General features: G+C 33.9%; 1 protein-coding gene and 1 long non-coding RNA gene across 2 annotated transcripts; both read right to left on the bottom strand.

Moving 5' to 3' along the window:
- Positions 1-2,963: 2,963 nt before the first annotated feature.
- On the bottom strand, positions 2,964-4,354 carry LOC129876447 (peroxidase 4-like). The gene is made up of 3 exons (XM_055951896.1): positions 4,078-4,354; positions 3,794-3,988; positions 2,964-3,688 (listed from the first exon to the last, which is right to left on the bottom strand). Exons 1-3 carry the CDS (start codon positions 4,288-4,290, stop codon positions 3,137-3,139), a joined length of 960 nt encoding a protein of 319 aa, XP_055807871.1. The 5' UTR covers positions 4,291-4,354; the 3' UTR covers positions 2,964-3,136.
- Positions 4,355-8,458: 4,104 nt separating this feature from the next.
- Positions 8,459-10,302, bottom strand: LOC129876932 (uncharacterized). The gene is made up of 3 exons (XR_008763437.1): positions 10,129-10,302; positions 9,190-9,240; positions 8,459-8,622 (listed from the first exon to the last, which is right to left on the bottom strand). It is a non-coding gene; the product is annotated as an uncharacterized LOC129876932 (long non-coding RNA).
- Positions 10,303-16,382: the final 6,080 nt, after the last annotated feature.

Genomic DNA, 16,382 nt, shown 5'->3' with positions numbered 1-16,382 from the left:
AACATGTCATATACTTTCATGTACAATCTGGGAGTCTCTCTTAACCGACAATCCCACCACATATAAATATGTGATGTATAATGAAACGACGTCGTTTCCATGTCTATCAAATACTTGCCAAGGTAAAAGACGAATTTACCAATCTTGAATCCACAGTCAATCAAGTCCTATCTTGTTTGGATAATAAAAAGGGAAACATCCGACTTAACGGTTCAATCCTCTCTTACGCTGGCTACGTAGTTATTGAGTTTTGATTTCACTCAATTCAGTGCTCGATACTATTCTCAAAACTTAATATGCTCATGCAACTAAAACCAATCAGCTCAATCAAAACTTTCGACTAGTCTCATTGGACTCTCATCAAAACTCAATCTCGTCTCAATCATTATGCTCTTTTAAATCAATTCAACCAAATTCACCCATTTAGATTAAATAATCAACTCTTTTAAATCTCTTTAAAATATGCAATCTTGACTCAAAATAATGTATAGTGAAAGTAGGATCAAAATAATTATAATCCTAAAGACTCTTTCAATTCAACTCGGGCTAGGCTCATGCTCAAATCATCAAGTTCTTTAAGAAAAAATATATTTTTGAAATCAATCACAATTTATTAAAAATCTGTCTCAAAACCATTATTTATGCTCATAATATTAATGTTCAAAATAATGAAAACTTTTAAAGACTCCTCATACTCAACTCATCTGAAAACTCAAACTCATTTAAGGTCTATAAAATATATATATCTATAATAGTAGTCCAAATCACTCTCTTAATCAATGCATAAAATTCATCATCTATACTCAAAAACATATATGTAAATATTATAATTGTCAAATCAATTAGAATTCATGGGAAAGTAGTCATGAACGACAATTCCAATTGAGTGAGAGATATAAAACAACAATAATCTCAATACATAATTATACGGAACTCAATAGAAGAAGAATTAACTCATTCGAAATTTAAGAAACTAGGTTAGACTCAACTGATTCTCAACAATTGATAGAAGTAGATGTAGGACGAATGGATGAACTTAATCCAACTCTATAATTAGACTTACAAACCTTATACGCTCCTAACTCTTGAGAAATGTGAGATCTTTTTAGAAAGAGATGGCAAGAACGTTTCTTGAACCTTTGAGGTATATTTTCTTGAAAACCTAGGAATTCCATGGGTAAAAGATTTTAATTGGTTCTAATATGAAGAAATTATGGGATTTCATGGTTAAATCTTACCTTGGATGATGGATGAACCTTGGAGGAAGTTAATATTTTGAGAACTTTTCTTTCTAGGATAAATATTTGAACTAGGAAGATGAATTACGTCTTTGGGGGAGGGGGGTTATTAAAAAGCCTCAGGTGCGTGGCGCGCGAAAAATGTTTCAGATGCACGGCCAATGCGTGGAGAGGGCAGTAGTCACTACCTCGTTGCGCTAGCGCGCGGAAAATGCCTAGGGTGCGCGGCAAGACAGTGCCCAGTAAAATGGGAATAACGTTTTATTCCAAACTCCAATTGATGCAATATTGGTGGCATTGGAAAGAAGACTCATAGATATTTAATTTGATAGGCCATAGGCTACCTAAATCCTCATATATTAAGAGATATGGTCATTTGAAGTTGACACAAGTAAGATCTTTTTCCAAAACTCAATCGATAAGGATGCTTTCAACTCGACTTTGTGCTAGAAGATACTTATGACCTTAATTCATCTCCAAATCTATTCTCATACTAAATAATTAACCTCCACACATACACACAATTATGAATCATCCGGTATCACCCCATACCTATATGAAGGATGGCTCGGTCTTACCTTAAAAAAATTTGGGGTGTTACTCCAAAATATATTTCAAATCTCCAAAATCTTTGATACAGAAACGTTTGAGAACGAACCTTTTGAGCTACTTAATTTCTTCAAGATGATTTCCTGTGAGAAGTATATCATCAACATAAATTAAAATTGCAGTAAATAAAGTACCTTGGGATTTCGTGAAAAGAGAATAGTCAACTTTTGATTGTTAATAGACAGCCTTTTGAATGATTTCTGAAAAGGTGAGAAATCAATTTCTTGATGCTTGTTTGAGACCATAAAGGGATTTGTGTAGACGACATACAGTGCTCTCCCTTTGTCTGTGAATTCCAGGTGGATATTCCATATATACTTCTTCTTTCAAGTATGCATTTTGGACGTCTAGCTAGAGGAGAAGAGAAATGACTGAAGTTGTATATTACATTTTCAGAATACCAATACATATATACATATTTTATAAATCAATTAAAGCCTAGTTTTAAGACACCAAATCTATAATTCATATTATGCGGGATCTAAGTTACACTAAATAGGAAAGTGAATATATGATAATATAATTCTTTATAGACTGAAGCCTCTGTTTAGTTCCTGCTTCGATTGATTTACAAATCAAATAAGACTTATAAACTACTATAAAAGCAAGTGCACTTGTCGGATTGACTAAACCAATGCTTCTTCCTCCCTTGATGTTCACATGTAAATTAAAAATGATTTAATTTGTATCTAATATATATTGATTGTAAAATTCGTTACACTATTATAGGTCACTCTTAGAGTTGTTAAGGTCTTAAGGATAGCTATTCCTTTTTTAACTAAATTCGCCAATAGTCACTCTGGGCTATTATACTTGTACTACTCAGCTGTTATAGTCTATTAGAGTGTTTGAGTGGCTAGGAATTTTGTTTGGACCCCTATCTTGTAAATTGAAATCCAAAAGGTGAATATATTTAAGAGGGGACATAAAATTTAACATCCTCAACAATATTGATAGATAGGAATATGCTCATATCTTTACAATTTTGGACTCTATTGCTAAAGTGGTGTTCTGCGTGTTGAGAGAAGAGTATCTCCTCTCCTTAGCAATTAGGATAAAAAAACAGTAGATGCAAAGCATAAGGGAACTTATTAAAAACGAAAAGGAACTCATTCATTCAGAAAAAATATCTTGATTCACTCAATGAAAACAACATCCAATTTCATGGAAAATTAATTACGACACAATGAACTTAACAAACGTTATAAATGAATAAAAATCACAACTACAGTTGAAAAAATAACCAAATTCTTGAAACACTTAGATTTTTTCAGCATCATTAGCACTTCTTAGTTCACCTTCCTGCAGTTGACACGAATCTGGCCTCGCTTCCCAGTCAATGGCTTGATGTCTCCCATCTTAATCATAGACTTGGCAAAATCTTTCGAAAATGTCCTTAGATTTTTACTATATTTCTTAACAAGATCATCGGTCTTTCCTCCACTAAATAGTACTTGATCAGAATGTAATAGCCCTTTCTTAGACACCAAATTACTGAAATATTTCGAGTCGAAAAGAGCAGGTGTAGGATCAAGAGAAGCAAGAGTGGAATCACCTCCACTACGTGGACAATTTGCTTGGCGTTGTCTTGCAAAGGTGGAGTCAATGTTCTTAGTCTCATTGTAGATGCGATTCCTAAATGTGAAACATTGAGCAAACCCTAGTGTGTGCCCACCGGAGAGAGCCACGAGGTCTTCCTTATCTAAACCTTGCTTCTTGAAGTTTTTGATAAGTGCAGGTAAGTCCATAAATGGAGTTGGAATATTATTGTTGGCTGCGGTTCGGCTTGCTGTGGTGGAGTCTCTTCTTCCGAGTTTCACTTCCCAACTTGGTCCATGTAGCTGTTCATGTAAAAATGTTCACTATGGTTAGGAAAAAAATTGACCAGATAGAAGTATATATAGTTTTAGCTTATGTTAATACAATAAAGGAGTAATAATACGCACAGCAACTACGGAGTCGCGAGCTGCAACAGCCAAGATGTCCACACAAGACACAACTGGACGTCCACAAACTTTATCAACCTTCGATTTGATTTTATCGATCACCTCAAATCCTCTAGCAGAATTGTTATTAGCACGAGAAGTCTTTTCACTGTCAATAGTTGACGTTTGATCAAGAAGAATCGAAGCATCACAACCCTATATTTATTACAAGGAATACAATAATTAGTAACGACATCACAAACAACGAAAGTACCAAACATTAAGTGGGAGAAAAAGAAACTCACGTTAACGAAACAATCATGAAAATGTAAACGTAGCAAAGAGGCGCCCATTCGCCTTTCTTTTCGGACTGCCTCCTCAACAACCCGTTTAATGGTTGGTAAAGCTTTGGGACAAATATGGTCGTAGAAATCATCGGATAAGTCCGAAAATGCCATGCCTGCTAGACAAAACATGACTAATAACACATGAATAAAGAGAAAGCTACGAGAAGCCATTATTTTTTATCAAGTTCTACACTACTATATGTTGTTTCTGATTTTGTTATGATGATGAGAGTAATATGTGGCTCTATTTATAGGTCAAAAAAATGTCTACTATGGTTCTCTCACAAGAATGAGCCAACTTTGACAATTTCTAACTAAGAGGACAATTCACTCACGAAATGTTTAGACTTAATAATTATTTGTAAGGCAAATTTGTCAATTATTTTTAATGCAAATTTGTCAATTATTTTTAATGCAAATTTGAGTGGGACTGAGTGTCTCATTTTATGATAAATTAAAATACAACCTACTACTTAGGAAATGACTAGATTAAAACCATATCAATTTTGACTTGATAATTATATCGGACGTTGTAGTTTCCTCTGTGTAGCGGAAGCATTTTGTTGACATAATTTTATCTGCTGGATTTTGTGTGTTTGTGGTTGGTGGTGGTGGGGTGAGGGGGTGGGGTGGGGTAGGGGGGAGCGCTGAGGAATTAATATTACAAAACCATTTGAATTTTTTAAAAAAAATTTCACCTTCCAAAAGATATTCTCGATTATATAGGAAGAACATCTATTAATCTAGATTGCATTGAAAAGGCCAATAAAAGGGGAAAAAACATTTCTACCGAGAAGTTTCCTGTTTAAAAATGCTCGAATCGAAGCCAGTAACTAAAGATAACACTGAATTGAAGACAAAATTGTCTGTTCGATTGGTCAAATATTTTAAAAAATATTTTTCTATAGAAAAACAAGCCTTTAAAAAGCGAGGAAAATAAATTCCCTAATAAAAGTAGGGAAAATAAACTCTACTAGTGACACATTTCATATTGGTTATGTCCTCCCCACCCTCCAACGCACCTCATCCACCCTTTCCTTATCATCCCCACCTCTCATAGTATTTTTCTAAATTATATACAAATACTTTTAGGATAATAATGTTTGCATACAAACTGAACACACAAAAAAAGAGTAGAAAATCCACTTATATTCTAAAATATTTTTTAAGAAAATATTTTCCTTCCTACCGAACACACCCTAAATATTACTTTCTACGAGGATACGGCAAAAATATTATATTTACGTCACGAGAATGGTTATTTAGACTGATATTATATGAGAAAATTGTTAAAAACATAATGAAGCAAATATAAATATGCTTTATTTAATAACATAAATTTATAGATGAGATGATCATCCTTTCGACATGGTATCAACACCTCTCATGGTCACACAATTGGACAAGAGTTATTAAAGAGTTTTGCACATTATTAGCATTATATTACATGCAAATACCAACTCCAAATTTGAAAAGGAAAAGGTCAACTTTAAGAAAATAAAAGATAGCAAGAAATAGAGTGGACTGCTAGCTTATTATCACTCTTCGTTTTTATTGGATCATTCATCAATTATTATTTATAAGCTAAGTTAATTAAATATTAATTAATCAATTATATGGCACCTTGCCGTGTCGCACTCACCAAAAATATATTAGATAAAATATATGCAGAAGAAAATACGCAATCAGTAGATCAACAACTATGTTTGAATAATATGTTTGGTGTATCTTTTGTCAAAGTATTAATTAAAGTTTTAATAGTATCATGTTTCTGCATGCATGAACATATACTAATTGGAAAATGAGATTGATGAAAAACTGTACTTAATTGAATGCATTAAGATACTAGCATGTTTGGTCAAACTTTTCATAAGCTACAAATAACTTTTTTTTAGATTTGACTGTGTTTGGCCAAAATTGAAAAGTCTTTCATTATTGGCAAGAAGATATAAATTTCTATTGCTTTCTGCAAGTAGAAGTAGAAGTAGAAAACTAGTACTCCTTTTGTTTTAAGTTGTTTATCCTTATTTTAACTTGACATGGAGTTAAAAAAAGTAAATTTTTTTTTTAATTTTGTGCACTTAAATTAAATATATGCTAGATGTATTAAAATATCTTTTAATTTTGTGGTCTTAATATAAACATGTCATGTGAAAAGTTAGGATGAAAGAATTGCTAAAAAAGATAAAGAGACATTTTGAAGAAAACAGTATCTACTATCAGTAGACGAAAGTAGAAGAAAGAGAGATTAGCTATGGAAGCCTTCTGCCATATTTGGGAGAATATTGAAAATGTTCCAATGAAATGTTTATTCTAGAGTCTTCCACATTATATACACATGTCCCTATCTATGCTAGATATTTTACTAATTGGCTAAAACTAATTAGTAACAACTAACCACCATTTACAACAAACAAATAACAACTAACCACTATTTACAACAAACAAATAACAGCCTTCTAATTAACTAGTTAAGTCACAGCTCCTATGTTATCACTCCCCCTCAAGCTGGCAGGTACAAAAATATCCAGTACCCCTAGCTTGGAAACAAGATAATCATGCTGTGATCTATATAGCCCTTTTGTCATTATATCTGCTTGTTGTTCATGTGTGCTAAAAAATAAAGGCTTAATCAGTCCCTTTTGAATCTTCTCTCTAATGAAATGACAATCTATTTCTATGTGTTTCGTTCTCTCATGATAAAATGGATTTTCTGCTATCTGTAGTGCAGCTTTATTGTCGCAAAAGAGCTCCACTGGTATTTTCAATTCTTCACCCAGTTCTCTATATAGTCCAACAATCCATATTATTTTAGAAACAGTAGAAGTCATGCTCCTGTACTCTGACTCTGCTGAGCTTCTTGAGATGGTTGTTTGCTTCTTTGATTTCCAAGAAATCAAGGATTCACCATGTTTGATCAAAAAACCTGTAACTGCTCTTCTAGTATTTGGGCATGATGCCCAATCAGCATCACAGTACCTTGTCAGTTTGTTCTCATTTCAGCTACTCATCAATAATCCCATGGAAGGATTCCTTTTTATGTATCTCACTATCTTCAATGCTTCTTCCATATGGGATCTTTTTGACTTCTACAAAAATTGGCTCAGGGTTTGAACTGCAAAATAAATATCTGGTCTAGTTAATGTCAGGTATAGTAATCTTCCAATCAATCTCTGATATGGTTTTATGTCCTCCAATATTGGGTCATTTGTTGTTCCTGCTTCTTCATCTACTTCTGTGGTTGTCAACTTAACATTGGTATCCAGTTGTGTCCATAATGGTTTAGCTCCAGTCAGACCCACTTCTTCAATCATTTCAAAAGCATACTTCATTTGGTTCATCAATATTTCCTTCACTGATCTGCAGAACTCAATTCCCAGGAAGTATTTCAGAGTTCCAAGATCTTTGATCTTGAATTTGGCATGCAGTTCTTTCTTGGTTTGCTCAATCAGCATCAAGTCATTGCCAGCTATCAGCATATCATCAACATATACCAGAATCACCACAATCTTTCCATGCTTTCTCTTGATAAACAATGAATGATCCAGGCCACTTTGTAGAAAACCAAGAGTAAGCAAAGTGTCAAGACCCAACCCCGTAGGCCGTGACTGGTGCCCGAATTGAGCACCCAAACGTACCCTTATCCCAAATTAGCCTTTTAACCGAATAAACAAAGGTAGTGATAAAAAAAATTGCTAAATAGATCAAAAAAATAGGTGTAGGCACGAGGGATGATAGGCCGCCACAAAACACACAAAACCCAAACCATATATACAAAACCCACAACATAAATCTGTCTACAGACCTCTACAGATGATAGCATAGTCATATGACAGGACAGGGCCCCGTCGTACCCCTGACCAAAATATCCAAATATACAGAGATAAAGTCAGTACCAAAATACAAGCTCCGAACAAGGGAGCACTGTCAACGACGCAGCAAATATCCTAAACAGATGGATCATCAAATCGAACTTCGGTACCTGCGGGCATGTAACGCAGCCCCCCCCCCCAAGAAAGGGGGTCAGTACGGAAAATGTACCGAATATGTAAAGCATGTACTGTAATATATAAAATCATAATCTGAATAGTATATGCAAAACATGAAATCAACGTTTAGAATTTCAAAATGCTTATCAAAATCTCAAACCATATATGCACAGACATATGCCATATCCGACCCCATTATGGACTCGGTGAACAAAGTGTGGTTGCCCTCCCATCATCGGCACCACGGCACAACATAACACCAGAGTAGAGAATATCTCCGTAACAAATCATATCATATCAGATGGCCATATTAAATCATATCATATCACAAACATATATGTACATGGCACAGCATAACTCTGTGGCATAACATTTATCACCCCATGTACATGTCATACCTGCCCCCTCACATCGGGACACGGCGAACAATGCAGAGAAATACGCACGAAAACATATCCTGGCCCAGGCTCAGTGAAAGAAGCATTGAGGCATCCACGAGTGGAGTAGTGAGAAACTAAATGCAATTTAAATTATAAAACATTTATACAGACTCGATGGCATAATTTCGATAACAAATCATAAAAGGAAACTTGAATAATAATAATAGTACAAGTACTTCCAATATCACAATAGTCTACGTAAAAATAGTATTTTCCGAATCATCTCCGTACTTCCAAATTTATTATGGGAATTAACGGAATAATTATTCATATAATATTAAGAAGCATAGCAAAGAGTTTCTTTCAAATTCTACCTACCGTAATTCAAACGGAATAACGAAGAAAAATTCGGAATAGTGGGGCCCACCTCGATCAAATGAGGTGGCGTATACAAATCACGTGCGTTAAACTTCATAACATTATTAGAAGAGTTTCAAGGTATTCGGAATTCATTTGTGCAAAATCTAGAATTTTAGAAAATTTTTCCAAAACTATTCATAATTACCTAATTCAATTCTATTGAATAGAAAAGGGAAATTTTCGAGCGTCGATTTCGAAGAGTAGAGTGATCCCCGAGGTTCGTATTCATTCCTATTACATCTAGGACATACCAAGAGAAGAAAATATAAAGCTTTACATACCTTTTTGGCCTTTTACGGTTGTCCAAGTTCAATTCCCGTTTCCTCCAAAATCTACAATTGGTCACATTTACCAATTACTATTCATAAGACTTTAAGAATTCAATTTTTCCAATACTTGTCTACAAAAATTTCGGCAGCATCTCCCCTATATATATGACACCCCGAGATTACAACTCGGCCACAATATTAACAACCAAGCCAACAACAACACCAATTCCATCGATAATCAATTTAACACACCATAACATAAATTGGTGTAATTTTCCAATTAGTGCAACAACTTTCAACCAAATTTTGCATTTCCAAATAAATATGAATATCTCATATCCATAATTAATTTCAACTCATTCCAACATAAGTGAAAAATATTCCAAGTAAGCTATCCAATTTTTATCAATTCCATATTTCACTCAAAAATTCCATAAATACAACAAAAATATTATAATTCATTTTCTTCCTCCAACTTCATAATCAAATTCATTTTCTTCTTTCAACTTCACAACCAACAACAACACTCCATACTTTTAATAATTTACCTCCATATTCTTATAATATCATACTCAAATTACATAATTCCTACAAACTAATTTAATACCAACTTACACCATTTAAACTTCATTTATATCCCCAAAATCATAACCACAACTAACAAATTATACAAACTTAATTTTTTTCCAATTACATCACCTAACCCATATTTCCAACTTCAATAAATTTCATCCAACTTCCATTTTCAACATCAAATAACTATCATAACTACTATACAAATACTACACAAAAATACTACACAAAAATTGAATAAATCTTACTCATATAAAAACATGTATACATGGCACCATATTACCATATAAACTTTCATATTTCCATAAATTCCACACACCTCCACATACTACAACATCAACAAACTTCATAACACAAAGAAATTAGATTAATTCTTACCTTTTCTTTCACTTCCCCAAATCTCCAAATCAACTAAACAAGTCTCCAAACTTCCAAAACAACTACACCATGTTGTAGAGCACCCTTGACTTAGTAGGAATACTAGGAGAAAATAATTTTTGGAGCAAGATTTCAATTTTCTCCCTATTTTTTTTCCATGATCGATTTTCCCCTTATTTTCTTTTCCTTTGTTTTTTTCTTCTTTCTTGAATTGTCTTGAAAGTTCTAAGAGTTGATGATTTAAAGGACTTCATGAGAAATTCCAACTTTGCCCCAAATCTTTTCTAATATTTCCAAGTTGAAATTCCAATTTTGCCCTCAACCTTTTATAGTATTTCCACATGAGAAATTCTAATTTTTCCCTTAACCTTTTATAGTATTTCCACATGAGAAATTTCAATTTTTACCCTTAACAAATTTCCAATATTTCCACATCTCAATTTAGTCATAAGAATTTTGTATCCAACAAGGTCAAACATAGCCTTGCCCTTGACTTATTACCATTATCCCCAAATTGTCCTAATGTGAAAAATACGGGTTATAACACAAAGCATCAGTAAGTTTTACATTCCATTATCTGCTGGCTTGTTTAAGGCCATATAGAGATTTGACTAGCCTACATACTAAGCCTTGTGACTCTCCCTGGCTAGAAAATCCCTCAGGCAGAGTCATGTACACCTCATCATATTAATCACCTTGTAAAAAAGCATTACACACATCCATTTGATGAATGTGCCAGGCAGAAGCAGTAGCTATAGATAACACACTCCTCACTGTGACCATCTTCACAATAGGAGAAAAGGTATCCAAGTAGTCAAGTCTATCCCTTTGATTATAGCCTTTTGCAACCAATCTTGCCTTATATCTTTCAATTTGACCATCAGCCTTGAATTTTACTTTGTAAATCCATCTGCAACTAATAAGATGCTTACCTGGAGATAGTGAAACTAGCTTCCAAGTATGATTATCTTCAAGGGCCTGAATCTCTTCTTTCATATCTTGGATCCAATGTGGATTTGAGCAAGCTTTATAATAGGATTTTGGTTTTGTAACAAAAGAAAAAATAGTTAGGTACTGCTGATAAGAAGGAGAGAGATTGGCATGGCTCAGCACATGAGAAAGGGGATATGGAGTTCTTGCTGCAACACTATTGGAAACATAATCTGTCATTCAAGTAGGTTGCTTTCTTTGTCTGGAAGAAATTCTAACAGTTGGTACCTCAAAGAGAGGTACAGTATCAGGAATAACAGGAGCAGCAGAAACTACACTAACAGAAACTTCATCAGCAGAAAAATCATTCAAGGAGACAGCGTCAAAAAATACCTCAGCAGGGAAAGTGGCATGTGGCTCAGATATAAAAGGATCTGTTGAAGTACTTAGGAAGATAGGACTAGTATGTGTCTGTGTCCTAAAGGGGAAAATATCTTCTTTGAAAAGCACATCTCTAGATAAGAAAAAAGAATGAGTGATCAGGCTGTACAATACATAACCCTTAGTCACTGAAGAGTATCCCATGTGCACTGCAGGCACAACTCTTGGATTAAATTTATTACCTGATGGCAACTTCTTGGCATATCATAAACAACCTAAGGTTCTGAGGTGATTAAGAGAACATCTGTGACCATGAAATACCTCAAAAGGTGTTCTTCCCTTTAAGGCAACTGAGGATAATCTATTCATCATGTAAACATCCCTTAAAATACAATGCCCCCAAAATTTCAAAGGAAAAGCTCCTTGAAATCTGATTTCTCTGGCCAACTCCAAAATGTATCTATGTTTTCTCATAATTATTTTATTCTGTTGAGGGATGTAGACACAAATTCTTTGATGCACTATCCCATTATCTAGAAATAACTGCACATATTCTGAATTAACAAACTCAGATCCATTGTCTGACCTGAACACCTTAATGGTTTTATTGAACTGAGTTTGGATCAGCTGTATAAAGTTTTGAAGTGCTACTACAATATCACTTTTAAGTTTGAGCAAATATATCCAGGTCATACGTGAATGATCATCAACAATGGTCAAAAACAATCTATATCCATCAACAGTTTGAACATGAAAAGGACCCCATACATCCAAATGTATCAAATCAAAAAAAGTAGAAGACTTAGTGTCACTAACAAGAAAAGGCATTCTAGTGTGTTTACCAAGAAGACACAATTCACACTTGTCTAAAACTTGTTTGCAATCATCATGATCAATATCCAGGAGCTTCTGCATTGCACCAATAGAAGCATGACCCATTCTTCTGTGCCACAACATAATATCTATTTTATTTTTTGAGGCAATCAATCCTCTAAGCAGTTGCTGCTTGTCTTGTGGTTTTTTTATTCTATGCTTCAACAAATAAAGGCCTTCCTTCTCTCTATCAATCTCCAATACCTTTCCACTTGAGAGGTTCTGGAATATGCAAAATTCAGGAAAACAATTAACTGAATAACACAACTCCCTGATAATCTTGGCGATTGATAATAGATTATATCTAAAGTCAGGTATGTATAGCACATTGCTTATAGTGTGGCCATCAATTATTTCACAATCTCCAGTATGAGTTACATTTACTACCTCACCATTAGGTAGATGCACCTGTTTATCAGTAACAGTAACATGTTCTGCTTATAACATCTATTTATTAGATGCCATATGATTTGTAGCTCCACTGTCTGTTATCCATTCCTCTCTTTTACCTTTTACACAAGATGCTGAAATAATACCTGATTCATCAATCACAGTCACATTGGATGCAAGAATATTACCTTCCATATTAGAAGATTCTGCATTTGACAACTTCCCCATGTTTACTGAAGAGGTTTCCCTTTGACGTTCCTTATTTAGAAATTGCATCAATCGATTGTAGCGATAAGGATCCTCTAACAACTTCATCAACTGATTGTAGTTACCCTCAGAATCATGAGATAGAGCTGTTCTTCTGTAGACTTCATTGTCAGGTATTTTCTCTCTGATTTCTCCAGGCAATTTGGAAGTCTCTTCCTTCACATTATATACTCTTCCTCTAGGTTCATCTCTTAGCACTTGGTAGCCACTGTTTCTAAGATCTCCATCACGTGTGTGAATAGAGTTGGGACCATTTGGTTTTCTTTTAAATTTGTAATCTAAAGGATAACCATGCAATTTGTAGTAATCCACTTTTAGATGACCTTTCAACTTGCAATAATCATATTGCACATCCATATTCTTCTTGAATCTATTGAAATTTCCTCCTCGATTTGTCATGAGAGCTGTGATTTCTCCATTCATGGATGACCCAATCACATTGATCATAACTCTTTGACTTTCTCATTCAATCATCATAGAATAGGCTTGATTGATGGATGGAAGTGGGACTAACATCAAAATCTAACCTCGAGATTGTTCATACGATTCATTCAGTCCCATTAAAAATTACAATAATTTTTGTCTCTTCATAAACTCCTCGAAATCCCATGATTTCTTGCAATCACACCTAGGAAAGGGGGATAAGCTATCAAACTCAGCCCACAAAAAATGCAGCTTCGTAAAATACTCATAAATTCTACTCGTACCTTGAGTTGTGGTTGCGATTTATCTGTGCAGCTGGAAGATCCTCAATCCATCAACCTTATCAAAGCACTCTTTCAAATCGTTCCACACAGAGCTTGCATCAGAAGAATACACGATTCCACTTAGCAACTCCTTCGATACGCAGTTCATTATCCATGACAAAACTATCGCGTTGCATCGTTCCCACAGATCTGTCAAGTTCGTACCAAAATTAGACTTCTTACATGTTCCATTGATGAATCCCAACTTATTGCATCCAAGTATATTCGCATCGAACGACTCTAAATCGAGTAATTTTCAGATCCCGTCAACTGAATAGAAATCAACACCACTCCGGAAGTGTCTGAAGCACTCAGATACAACTGATGGTTATGACTCAGCTTTTCTGGTAGCTCGTTGTCCAGAACCTCCGCCATTGTTTCTCTCACCGATTTTAACAGCTTCGATCTTGAGCCAGCTCGATCTAGACCATATCTATGGACGATTGCTCTGATTACATGAAGAAAACAGTATCTACTATTAGTAGACGAAAGTAGAAGAAGAAGAAAAAAGAGAGATTAGCTATGGAAGCCTTCTGCCATATTTGGGAGAATATTGAAAATGTTCCAGTGAAATGTTTATTCTAGAGTCTTCCACATTGTATACACATGTCCCTATCTATGCTAGATATTTTACTAATTGGCTAAAACTAATTAGTAACAACTAACCACCATTTACAACAAACAAATAACAACTAACCACTATTTACAACAAACAAATAACAACCTTCTAATTAACTAGTTAAGTCACAGCTCCTATTTTATCACATTTTTTAAAAACGGACTAAAAAATAGGAAAAACAAATTAAAACAGAGAAAGTTACATCATTCAAGATAAAATTATTCTCACCAATTGATATTTACTATACTTTTCCTCATTAATTTGACTCATATATCTCTCACGTATAATTGTAGCTTAGTTGGTTTTAAAAAAAAATTAAAGGTATGAATTGGGAAATGATAGGATTTTTTTAAAACTAAGTTCATTTTTCCCTCGTTGCTTCTCCCTCATTGGTTAGGAAGAGGAGAACTTTGTGAATATATATAAAAACACTTATAACTATTAAAGAGTTGAGAAGAAAGTCTACTCAGTGCGGTCGTTGTCATTCAACTTGGCTTAGCTTCAGAGTGATATTTGTTTAAATGATTTGAACTTTAATGCACGTTTTGGTAATAGAATTGGGGCTTTTACCCTAAGTTTCTAATGTGGGATTTTCTCAATTTGAGGTCGATTTGTTCTCGGTTTTGGTTGATTTTTATCGCATAAGCTTTTTACATCAGGGGTAAATCAATTTTCAGTTTTGACCTTGAGGACCTTGATTGACTTTTGACCCTATCCATTGATTTTTTAAAATCGACGAGAACCAACAAACAGGGTTGGTTGTTTCGAGGTTTTAATCGATCATGTCTGTCGATTTCACAAAATCAATGAAGGCAAACTCGATGATGTACAATTCATTGATTTGGCATAGGTTTTTCTTAGAAAATGACCTTATCTGTCGGTTTTGACCCTTAATTTTGAACCATTTTTTAGTAGTGATACACTATTGAAAGAAGTATATTAGAGGCCTAAGGGGTCTTTTGGTAGCTAAATAAGAAATAAGCTATCCATGTAGTATTAATTTTCATATAACTTATACGACATTTGGTAGGTAGATAGAAAATAAGTTATTTATATATAAAATTAATACTCCCTGCGTCCCATTTTATGTGACACCGCACAGTGTTTAAGAAAAACAAAAGACTTTTAAAACTTGTAGTCTAAAACAATCATTTGATATTTGTGTGGATGTAAATCATTTCATTAAGGATAAAATGGTAATTATAAATTATTGTTTTTCTAAGTTCAAAGGAAATCTATGTATTTTTTTTTAATGTAGAATAGAAGTTAGAATAACTAGTACATATATAACTGATCCCTATATAACTAAAATCTCCATAAAATAATATATATATTCACTCTTAACTAATCTCTACATTATTAATACTTGCATAACTCTAACTAGATATCAAACTACCCCTATTAGGACTGTACAAGGCAAACCGATAAACCGCACCAAACCGACAAACCGAATCAAATCGGAAAAAAAATCCGACTAGTGGTTGGTTTGACTTGGTTTGGTGTTTGGAAAAAAAACCCGACTATTATAGGGTTGGTTTGGTTTTAACTAAAAAAAGTCAAACCGAACCCAAACCGACCCGATTATAGATATACTACTTTTAAATTATGTTATATATAAAAATATTTATTAAAATATAATTTATAAATAATTTTTTAAATTTTTTCATAATTTTTGTTTTCTTTCTTACATTTAGATTTGGACTTGAGAAGCTCATCTAAATAATATACAAAAAAAGTTCATCTTATAAAGTTATATTATAAAGTTAAAACTTCAAACAGTGTTCTGCCTCCATCTTTTATGTTGATATTTTGTACTAGAACTCTTTTTAAGAAGCACTGCTTTGTGCTTTTTATTAGATATTATGAAAAATACGAGAAACTCGAAAAAACCCGAAAAACTCGAAAAAACCCGAGAAAAATTGATATCGAAAAATCCGACTTTTATTTGTTTGGTTTGGTTTATAGATTTTATAACCCGACACAAATGGTTTGGTTTGGTTTATAAAAAATACGAACCAACCCGATCCATGTACACCCCTAACCCCTAT

The sequence above is a fragment of the Solanum dulcamara genome, chromosome 12 (assembly GCF_947179165.1).
Source record: "Solanum dulcamara chromosome 12, daSolDulc1.2, whole genome shotgun sequence".
Classification (NCBI taxonomy): Eukaryota; Viridiplantae; Streptophyta; class Magnoliopsida; order Solanales; family Solanaceae; genus Solanum; species Solanum dulcamara.
The sequence above is the reverse complement of the archived record's forward strand: the minus strand, read 5'-3'. Positions and strand labels throughout refer to the sequence as shown.